Genomic DNA, 12142 nt, shown 5'->3' on the forward strand with positions numbered 1-12142 from the left:
TGTCTTGCTCTGCAGTCAAAAGAAAACAATATAACTCCACAGAAACCTTGTCTAAGGGAAAATCCCTGTCATTAATAAACCAATGGTAGCCTCCCTAGACTGCAGAATTGCTAACACAGAGTAAAAAGTAGCAATTAGTCTAACATGGTCCCTCACACAGTTTTTAAGGACCTCTGTAAAGCTAAGTGTTCACATGGTGCTGACCTTCCTTGCTTCCAGCTGCCAGATCATATTCAAAGATAGCTAAAAATATATTAAATACTTTCCCATAGATGCAATTTCTGTAGTTTCCACAAGTATACTATGTGATTCTGGGGGATGAAACATACAACCAGGAATTAGAAGGGAGGAGTTCCAGAAGAAAAATCTCTTTATTTAGATAGAGATCACACTACGGAGGAGTCGAAGAATCCCTGGTCTTGCACTTATCTTGTTTCTCATAAGTACACATTCTCCCACATTGACATAGATCTCTATTTAAGACCAATAAAATTAATCCAATCTGAGGTTAGGGGATTTTTTGGCTTGACACATTTTGCAATATCCCCGTGTCCAATAAAAACTTGCCAGTGTTAACTCTCATACCATGGCATGACACCTGTTCATGACGGCACAGTTGATCAGATCAGCTGCAGGCTTCTGTTGTTCAGCTCAGCCAGCAAGCTATTCATATCCCCACCAGCTGTTTCTGCTTTTTAGACCTAATGAAAAGCTTTGAGGGAGACTGTAGCCTCTTTCAAGGGGAAAGTCATTATTTCAAAGACCCTCAAAGCTATACAATCTGCATTACAGACTGATGTTTTCTGTTTGTTTTTTTCGCTACATCGAAAGTGACAGCACAAAGGGCTGTGTAAAGTCAAATATGGAGAACTACAGAACTGTACCATTTTGGGAAGAGCCTCATCACATGTAGATTGACAGCACTTACTAGCTGATTTTGCACATAGTATTTTCAGCATAGTACTGGACTGCAGCAATTGCAGACCTTAGTTACAGAATACCTGGTGTAGCAATTTTGCTCCTCACAAGTACACACTCTCCACACTGGTACAGATCAACACAATAATTCCAGTCTGAGGTTAGGGGACCTTTAGGCTTGATACATTTTACAGCATCAGCAGCCAAAAAAAGCCTGCCAGATGACATACAATGCACTGATGCTGGTATGGACTACCTTGTTTACTATTTTCCCAACTCTATTCCTGTCAAAATATACTGTCAAAATACACCTGCTTCATTAAAATGCAAAGAAACTATTCTTTTCAGAGGTGCAAATCCATCTTTTGGAGTTCTACCTCCTTCAAGCAAAAACAGCAGACAAATAATAGTTCCATATCCCTCTTAATTTTCTTTGTCTTTCTTTTTTTTCCTAGGGAAACAGTCTGCTTACCCCTCAATGAGTCACACTCACCTTTTGCCAGAAGCAATCTAGTAGCTGGTTAAGGTGTTTGATCAACTCATCTATCATTTGAGTTCGAGCACAATCCACCTGGCTATAGATGGCAATTTCTTCATGGCAGAGGATATAGTAAGTCCTGGAGGAAGCCTCGAGGACAGACATGTCAGAGTGTTTGGCCACAATGTCTTTTATCTCTCTCAGCAAAACATCCAAATGCTGCAAGTGATAAAAGGAGTATTTATAGGTAAATTGTACAAAAATCCTCTTGCACTTCAAATCATTTCAGTAGGCCCATATATCCCTATGGGTCATACAAACAAGATTAAACAAATGCAAGTCTAAGGAGAAGGGTGGAAGGATCAGAGGACACAACTTTTTTTTTTTTCCTGTGTTTATAGCTCTCTTTCATCATTATGTCTCTGGATCTTCCTAAATAATGAAGCAACTGCTTTAAGTTCTACTTTAGCAATACATGTCTAGCACTAGACAGGGAATAAAAGATGCATTCCCAAAGAACAGGTCTGTCTTCAAACAATGGAAGTTGTCTCCCTCAGCAATGGAGAATGGAGAATGTTTTGGATCATGTCAGCAACTGGGTCTTCACTCTTAGTGGGTGGAGGTAACTTGTGTCATTCTGCTGACTCGCTCTCTTCCAGTTCAAGTTTTGGGCTGAAATTAACCTCAGAGTGTTTGCCTAATACTGCCTCCTTGTAAACATCCCTGTTTAAGAATATGTTGAGCTATTTCAAGAATTTCATCTATCTGTTTCTGACCGTCCCTTTCCCATCAGCAGATATACTATCTCCATTCTTATCTTTCAGTTACTGTCATTCCCCAGCAGCTGGGAGTCAGCCTTCACAGAGAATGAAACCTATTCTGTAGCAAACTCCTGGGAGACACCAACTTAAGACACATAGCATAACCCACCCTCCCTCCAGCCAGGAATGAAAAAACCCAGGGCTAGGTCTACCACACAAAACCACAAATTGCTACCCACCAAGGCCAGACAGAGCATATAAGAACTGACAAGCACTTAAGGCTTTTCTCTGCAGCTCCAAATCAAAAAGTAATAAGACCACTTTCATTAAGGTATGATACCATTTCATTGCATTTCAACAATTTTCTACTTGTTCTAAATCCCATTAAACCCCCTACATTGTCACATAAACTTAGTACATTCCACATGAACCAACTAGCCAAATTCCTATTCACCTTCTCTAGACGTCCTGTACTGTAAACATTTAAATCGTAATACTGAGGAATCTGCAGAAGATTTGCCACTTTTTGTGCATCTGTTGAATACTGCAGAGAAAAAACAGGATATGAGTACACTGCAGGAATTTTAATGAAATATTTAACATGCATTCACAGAGCAGCTGTTAGTTACCTTTGCCAAGAGCTGAGGAAGCACCAGAATAAAGTGTTCAGTAATTTTGGTACAATCTTCCAATTGGATTTTCTTCTCTTTTATTGACAAAATCTGGAGATAAAGCATTTGGTTTACATTATAAAATCTTTGGGATTTGAGCAGAATCTTATATGTAACCCAAGCTTAACTCATATTGCATTGTCTTAAGCACATCGAGCTAAGATAGAAACACTTTTCCATTATGAAAACCAGATGCTAATTTTTTTGTTAACCTTAAATTAGATGCAAATTGCTGAACAGATAAATGTTATGGATAAAATGCTCAAAATTTGTCAATAACATGCTTCAACTGGCTCTCCTCTAACACTCATCTCCTTCAACATCCACTTCTAATAAGATCTAGAGGGGAAAAGACACTGCAACATTAAAATAAGCTATTTTATTTCCTATGATACAACTGCAACTAGGAACAAGCTGTCTGGCAAAGTAGATAAGGCAAAGATAATGTGATGACAGGACAATAAATAAGACGAAGATGCACTGACTTTTTTGGCTGCACCTCTGCCCACTGGAGGATGACCTTCAGCTGCTTCTCTGACTGATGCAAGCATGATTTCGATGAGAGTACTTTCCTGGGCATCGCTCAGTGCTGGAAGTAAATCAGTCTCAGCATCACACAAAAGAAAAGTGAAGATGCAACAACAACTGATGCAAAGCCTACTCCTTTACCTGAGGAACTGTGGAAGATGCAGTGTTGCTAAATAAACAGCTAGACTTCATCTTGACTTGACTTCATCTGAAGGAACATATTTGCTACATTTACCGAGTACCACTAATCCCCTAATGGCTACACATTTTGGGCCAGTTGGACTTGCAATAACACAGGCAGTTTTAATGAGGTCTCCTGCTGACTAGTGTCTCATTTAGGACAAATCTTCTTTGAGTATCAAAATGCTCCAACTCACTGGGTCTACAAACTGATTTTAATCACACAATCAACTCCAGTTCTACAACAACGACAACTATTCATCGAATCATATGGTTTGTGTTGAAAGGGACTTTAAAGATTTATTTAAAAGTTCACTTCAAAATAATTCTACCAAAAAAAACCCTCTAGTGTTATGTATCAGTGAACTCAATACATTACTCATTTTCTTTTGAGGTAGGAATAAAAGCCTGAGAATAACTGCTTTTCAATCTGTTAATACTTTTAGATTCTAAAGTTTCAAACAAACAAAGTGAACATTACATAAGCATTATTGGCTTAATTACATAAGTAATTATTGCACAAGTTCTAAACCAACATTACACAAATACAGAATACTGAATAAAACAAGTATGTTGATATAAATATTACACTAGCAGTGCATTGAGTTGCATCTACCTTGTGACATTTGGGGAAATGATCTTAAACTAGCTAAGCAAGGTTCAAAAACAGCATGGGGAGATTCATTCAGACAAAACTAAATTCTTTGCATACCCACCTTCTCCAGCTTCTTCAGCATTTTTTAATAGAAGAGTGGTCATGCACTCCCAGTCCTTCAGGAATTTGCCTGCCCAGTCCCACAAGCTGTCCACTAGGTACACAACATGTTTGTGTAGCTAGGGATTAAAAACACAAGCTTATAGAAGCAAACACATCACTAAAGGAAATACAGCTTCATATGTTCCTCTCTCTGCATCCAGTGACAAAGCTCTGTCATTCACACATATATCCACATGTAGTATTCCAACGTATTTAGTTCAAGACCAATCAACATTTAAACACCATGTCTTCAATCTGAAACAAAGCTTGCAAGTGGGGTGAAAAAGCAGGAAAATCAGGCAAGAAATATTTTCTTTTTTTCTAATACAAATTTAAATTTAAATTAAATTATCTCTGAAACTAGCTTCTATATTGCTTTATATTGCTGATTGCAACAGCCAAAAATCCAGTCACAGGACTAGAAACAAGTCTCTATCCAATTCTTTGCAGGAAAATTCAAAAGTACTGTGCCTGAGACACTTTGGCCAGTTAGAGGTCTGCACCACTGCAAAAGCTACACCATGAATGCTTTATCAGCACTTAGGGTGATAAAACTCCCAATAAAAGTACAGTTTTTTGTCAGCATGGAGCCATGGTACAACAACCCAAATCTGCCTCCAGAAAGACATGGACACATATCAAAAAACCCTCACTTGTGGGAGCTGTCTTTCAGGTTGTTTCCAGAAACTGCCTCACCACTGATTCTCTCCATCAGCCCACTTGTAAATTAGTTTTAATACAACAGAACAGAAATGGCTTCATTAAAAGCTTAACATAGAGAGTAAAAACATTTCAAACACAATACATTTCAGAGCTCACCAATAGAAATTGCTTTCAAAAGCAAGAAGATAATTGATTTAACATGCAACACTGTATTTAAAATGCTTGCTGCAGAGGCTGTTCTCACCTCACTCTCCAGGAAGAAGTGTATTAATCTTTTCAATTGGTCAGTGCTCACCCCAAACTTTCCTCCTCCTTTGGGCTGAACTTCTTTACCTCCCTCATGACTAAGCAGCCTGCCAAAAGAAAAGTAAGTCAGTTCAGTTCTGCCACATTCTCCTTACACTCATTTACCAGTGTAACACTAATTCTGTCAAGATCAAGATCACAAGTACTATATTTCTCTTAAGCACCTCCTTATTAACCCCAAATCTCATTAGATTTTTCAATAAGATGAAAGGAAAAAAGGTTGTTTTCCATTATGAGAGATAAGCTATCCCTGTGGATGCAGAGACTATTTCTGACAGTTTCACAGGTACGCTGCCACCTTTCTGGATGATGGATGCAGATTCCACAGAACTGATCATACAATGAGGTAGGCATTTGCTCATGCTTGAAAAGAGGCTTGCTCTAGGACAAATTTAAACCTTAACAACACAGCAGAGGTATTGCTACACAGCCACTATTCACATCACAATACATCTTGGAACTGCAGCTTCTTAAGGAAAGCACAGTATCTTGTAATTATAAGAGGCAATTAACACCATAAATACAGTGGAAAATCCACTCTTCCTCTTCTGTCTGAAGTATGAAGCACAGTATGACACTTCCATTTCCATTTCCATTTACCCCTGTAACCACAATCACTCTGACTACTACCCACAAAAAGTGCTAATCCCAAGATAAATACAGGAAGGCCATCCCTGCAGATTAATGTAAGGCCCAAACAGCTTGGATTTAAGAGCTGGACCACACTACTAAATGCCAGCAAAAGCTTGTGCTTTCAGGAAGAGCTTCTGCTGGTATAATTTATGCCAGCTAAGTAACCTAAGATGAAATATGCAGACATGGAAGAAATTTTGTGCAAACCATGAAGAAGGGGCAGCAGAAGTGGAAAGCATAAGCATTTACACTAAAACTTAGTGGTATAACCAGGGAAGGGAGGGTGTTACTAACATCTCTTATCATTCCAAAATAATCATTTTTGATATGGATATACTCCATATTCCAATATACTGGAGAAAAGTGCTGGAGAGAAGCACTGGGCAAACAAAAACAACAATCAGATTTACAGGGTCAAGGTGTCCACAAGGCACTGGAAGCTAGTTAGAAAAAGTGAAGTTATCAGATATCACTTTGGTAGCAAAACGCAGCTGAGCTCTGAGAGGAGAAGCATCTAATTTATGAGAGCATATTAGGACCAACACAAAAGACTAAGTCTAACAGATATAATAGCAGACTCATCAAAACAGAAGTTTCTCTTCATTTGTCTTTCTGTTGGACTTAGAGCCACAAATTCCAGAATAGCAATATTTCAGTTAGACAGGAAAAGACAAATAGGAGGAGATTTTATATGTGTGGAAACACTCTTATTATTTCTGAACGTTTCCCCACTAAATCCTTGCCTAAATATTTTTATTTTCATTCCGTTTTGTAAGTCAAGATTATTTCTCTCAGCTCTAGAGACAGAATATTTGTCACTTCCCTTTTTAGCACGCCAACTCCATTCAACTTCATGCAACCATTGTTATAAGAAGCCTATTAATAAGAGTTACTCCTGGGGAAGATAAAACCTGCATTTCATTAACCTGACAGGAAATTGGGAGGGCTTTTTCATCTGCTGCATCTCTCATTATTCAAAGCCTTCACAATGCATAAGGCAACTTCCAAAGGTAGAAGAGGAGGCCATTTTTGTGATTAATCACCAAACTATGAAAATCCAGCAGATACCAGGTGACATATTAGCTTATAAGAAGCAAAGCAATAGCAAAAGAAAGTAGAGAGAAAGAGGGCATGTTCTCAACATAGCATGGCACTTGTGGATCAATCAGTTTCATACTCCTTGTTAGTCCTGCAACTTTTCTCATACTCATTGTTCCACGGCTGTACAGGAAAACATGTAATTACCCTCAGACAGCATTTCTCTTCTGATTCACCAGAAGAAAGCTGGTACACATCTTCAGCAGAAAAATTAATGCTTAATGTCCCCCTTAAATAAATCCACCTTCATTCCAAAACAAATAAGAATATGCAAGAAGTAGGCAGGCAAAGATACCACCTTTTATAGAGGAATTCCCCAGCTGCTACTGCAAGCGGACGGTGAGTGGTATAAACAAACTGGTATAACATTTCACAGTCTTCAGCTGATAACACATCCTCACAGTTCCTAGGCAAAAATAACAACGGAAGTTATAGTCCAGGTTTATCTGCAAAGAATAATATGAATGCTATGTCCAGCTTTTACTAGACTTGATTCTCCGTAACCGTGCAACTTGTTTATGCAGCTATGCGCAAATTTTTGTAGGGTATTTCTAAAAACGCTCCCAAACAAAATAGGCAGCGTTGTTTTACTCACTGTGTAGAGAAACAGAGGTTTGTGTAAGCTATGGCAAATCAGGCCCACTGCATAGACATGAACATTAATTTGAAGTATAATTACAGTTGATTAGTAATCACAGTAAAAAGAGCAACAGTAATAAAACAGGAAAATCATGCCTTTACTTTGTGCTTAGATGTTCACCATAGAAGAAATAAGAAACCTTCCTCCTGTCATACAATTTATTTTTACATTATTTATTCCAGTATTTTAAAACCTACATTCTATTCCACTAGAGTCCTATGTAAAAAGAAATCAAAACACATGCTTGATGGCACACTTATGGCTGTGAGCTCTCTGCATAAACCCATTCAAAGTCGTGACTTTTTTCATTCAGCTACACATCTTGAGAATACCACATGCCAACAAGTAAACCTAGAACACTCTCTGAGAGGTAGAAATGGTATTCATATCAAATATTTACAAAAAAGAAACTGAAGCATCAAGGTTAAGCAACCCAAGGAAGAGATACTAGAGCAGTGAAGTCCAAAGCAAGGATTACAGTTTCCAAATACCTGGTTCTTACTGCCACAACAATGTCACTGGATGAGGCTACTTCAGAGAATGAAAGACCAACATATGAGATCCTTACACTTACTACATCTAGGTGAGAGGAAAGAGCTTCTCTTGATCACTGCATTCGTTCCTGGAGTAGTAACATTTAAAAATCATCTACAGCTGTGGTCCAAAACCCTCTCTGCAAGGGAGGATTCATGCCACTCTCTTGCTAAGAGTGATATCTAAAAAAATTCAGCAGTCCTTTCTATGCTTGCTCATTTGTCTCCAACCCATCACACCCTTAAGCATCTTCATAAGTCACAAAGCCCCAAAATATCCTCCAACCTGACTGAAAAAGAAGTGAGCTCACATTAGGTGAGAGTATCACTGGAGCATCCATTAAAAATGCAAGTGCTAATGGTATGTCTCCAAAAGTGATGAATCAGTCTTCCAGGATAATGTGAAATAAAAGCTGCCTTACATACTTAAGGCAGGTTTTGGTGGACTTTAAACATGCAATTCATTAGCTTGAGCATACATTTGCAGCAATAGAACATATAGGAAGTGTAAAGGAATACCTATCAAGAAATCAGTTTAAAGGAAAATATTTATGTCACTCATTTAACTATCTACAGAACTGGGAAAGTAGAGCAAAAATGTGTTTATTGATGTTAAACAGCAAAAAAATGAAAGAAGTAAAATGGTTTTATGGTGCATTAGAGCAAACAAATAAGCAGTGGTGTGTCCTGTGAAGCCATGAATGATCAAATGTATTAAACTTCTACAAGTTTAACAAGTGAGAGTAAAACAAAAATGACAACAGAGAGTATTTACAGTAATAAAGAGACATGATATACTAAGTATAAAAAGGCTATGGGGAATTCACAGTAAAAAACAGCAGTCTGACAATGTTTCTTTCATTCTTTTTAATGTCAATTCAGTTTTTTAAAGCACTAGTTTCCATGATGTCTTTGTCATTTTTTCTCTATTTTTTCAAAACCAGTGGACAGCTTGGAATATAACAAATTTCACAAACATATAGCAATCTAGACTGAACCAATCATAGAGCACTGAGGATGGTCAGCACCTCTCCAGATCAATAGGTCCAACCCCTGCTCACAAGAGGATCAGCTACAGCAGGTTGATGTGTCCAATTTATGAGGTCAAAGACTCTACAACACCTCTGCAATGTGTTCCAGTATTGGATCACTCCCACAGTGAAAAACCTTTTTCTTATGTTTAAATGGAATTTCCTGTATGAACATGCCAGTCAAGCGCTCACTTTTTTTAATATTTAATTATTTTCTTCTTTTTATTTCAGGTTTTCTCTCTAGCACATTCATAGAAATAATGAATGCAATACCTGGATGTTTCTGTTTTAAAAGAGCTCCTTGACTAAATTGTTCAGATAGCTTAAAGAGCTCAGCGATACCTATTCCTCTGGACAGAAATTAAGGACTCTTCCATTCCGGCACTAATGAAACTACTTTTCCATAGATATTTTCTATCCTTAGGAAAGAACCTGGAAGGGAAGCTGGGATGGTTCAGCCTGGAGGAAAGAAAGTTCAGGGGCATCTCAGCAATGTGTGTAAGTACCTGGTGGTGGGGGTACGAAAACAGAGACAGGCTTCTGCTCCTGGCGCCCAGGACTAGAAGCAACAGGCACAAACTGAAACACAGCAGGCTCCTCCTGCACATCAGGAAACATGTCTTCACTGTGAGGGTGACAGAGCACTGGCACAGGCTGCCAAGGGAAGGTTCCATTGCTGGAGATACTCAAAGCCATATGAATGCAGTCCTGAGCAATGTGCTCTACATGACTGCTCTTGGGTAGGGGGTTGGACCAGATGACCCTTTTAACTTCAGCCATTCTGTGACTTCCAAAAACCCAACCTCCCCATTTTTAACTTTGTCCTCTAAGAGGTTGGGAATTTACCCGTTACATTAACCTAGTGCAGTGTTACTTCCTCCCTCCTCAAGACTTGAGTAGCTGAGATGCTGCTCCAGCTACAAATGAAGCACCCTCAAACAGCAGAGAAGCAAAGGAAGGGAGAATAATCCATTTCTTGCAAGCTGACAGACACTCCTGATACCACTTCAGCCCCTGATCTTATGGGTTTTTTTCTTTCTTGAGTGGGAGGCAATACCTGTGTGTACTACAACTACTATTACTGTTCAACCACTACTCTCTGAGCCACAATGATTTAGGCTCATTTCCCTCTGAAATGACTGCTCAGGTGTTCCACCTCTGCAAGAAGCAGCACTTGACTACACCTGCTACCACCAGCACTAACACTACCACACTAAATGGGTGCCTTTCTTTTTTACATCCATAAGGCAACCATCAACCACACAAAGAATACTTCAAATACAGCAGTAATACCACTGCAAATTTATAGCCCTCAGAATGCCAAACAACAGATAAAGGTTAATCCAGAAGTGCCTGCCAGTGTTTAGGTGCCTAAAAATAAACAGGCATGGCCATCCACATACCAATCTCATGACATACCATTTTCTCTGCACTTCAGTGTGAACATGTCACAAAGAAGAAACCAAGACATTCTAGAGGGAGATAACAGACCCATTTTATTCGGTGTATGGCACCAGTTGAAAGATTTCATATCTTGTTTTTTGTTTCATTTAGTTGCATGCAAGAGATATGACTTGGATTAATTAAGGAACTGCTTCACTTGGTCTGTGCTGTTGCTCATACCAAGGATAACCATCAAAATCACAAGAGCAAAATAAAAACACACCTGACACACTTTACAGAGTTTTATGCCAGTCTTTGTTTTTAGTGGCTTTGCAGGGTAAGATCTGGGACACATCATGGTGATGACAATCCAAGGTATAGCATCTCAGTCAAAAAAGAATCTGCTCACTTTGCATTTAAAATTAAGTGCAGTTAAACATCCAAATCTGCAGATGCATTGTAAAAGCTGTATTTGTGCACAGAGCACTATCAAACAAAAAAAAAAGTATGTTGAAAGTATTCTGATATCTGCAATAAAAAAAAAAGTACAAAACCCATGTACTACTAAACTGTTCTGTTTCTCACTCTTGCTTCTCTACTCCTATTGTATGTATTTCAAGACACACTTTGGTGATCAGCAAAATGACAATATGGTTGCCACTAAAATGTAACAGTAGTCCTTTCCCACCTACTATACAATGGGATTTGCATGTCGCAATACACTGTGATTATGCAGTGCCAGACTGATGTGTTTTGTGTTTAAAACTCAGTTTAATTTCTAGTTACATTTAACTAAAGTAAATCAAACTAATTTTCCCCTGGCTATTTACATATTCAAGCTAATTGTAGATTTGTGCCCCTACCCACACCACCTGGAACCTTTCCCCATGTATCTACTGCAGTTACCTAATTACTTTTGCTGCTCTTTTCCAAAATTCCTCTACGCTTTTAGATAGTTAAGCACACAAAAATTAATAGATTTGTCTAGCAGTAGGTACACTAAACTAATATGCCTCCTAATGTTTGGGTTTTTTTTTAAATCTGGATCTTTCATTGTCACTCATGTTTTCTCCCTCTTTATTTCCTTCCTAGTTCTATTCCCTGTCAGATCCTTTGCAACATTAACGTTAACAATTATGCATAATTCAGTACCATTAATAATTTCTAATATGTTAAACCTCATAGGCTCATTTCAATTTCAGGATCACATCTTGTTGTGTAGAAACAGAAATCTACTAGCCCAAAGACTGGCATTCAATTGAGACAACATGCAACAAACAAGAAGGAAAAAAATCTCAGCTCACAAATATCTACAAGAAGAAAATGCAAATATGGATTAAAAAAAACTAGGTGTGGTATATACATAGCAAGAATCAGCACTGGGGTTTTTTTAAATAATGTAACACATATAAGTGAATTGAAAAGATCAGTGTTTTCATTGCCTCTCTAGCTATCAAGAGAGAATGTAAAGGCACAGCAGCTTTATGAGGCAGTTGTACACAGAGTAGTGAGTGCATATTCCACAGGACTGGAATGCAGTCATAGTTGAGAGATGCTCAAAA

The 12142-nt window shown here is 38.3% G+C and overlaps 1 protein-coding gene across 1 annotated transcript in view; it reads right to left on the bottom strand.

Annotated features, from left to right (window-relative positions):
• The window catches only part of LOC134057961 (cohesin subunit SA-2-like), a 53826-nt gene that overhangs the window by 18138 nt on the left and 23546 nt on the right, over positions 1–12142 (bottom strand). The window contains exons 13-19 of the mRNA XM_062515007.1: positions 7292–7399; positions 5201–5309; positions 4253–4370; positions 3314–3417; positions 2787–2879; positions 2612–2701; positions 1412–1615 (exon numbers count right to left, since the gene is read on the bottom strand). Coding sequence (XP_062370991.1) covers positions 1412–1615; positions 2612–2701; positions 2787–2879; positions 3314–3417; positions 4253–4370; positions 5201–5309; positions 7292–7399 — 826 coding nt within the window. The remainder of the gene's footprint in view (positions 1–1411; positions 1616–2611; positions 2702–2786; positions 2880–3313; positions 3418–4252; positions 4371–5200; positions 5310–7291; positions 7400–12142) is intronic.

Source organism: Cinclus cinclus, chromosome 2 (assembly GCF_963662255.1).
Source record: "Cinclus cinclus chromosome 2, bCinCin1.1, whole genome shotgun sequence".
In the NCBI taxonomy this organism is placed as follows: Eukaryota; Metazoa; Chordata; class Aves; order Passeriformes; family Cinclidae; genus Cinclus; species Cinclus cinclus.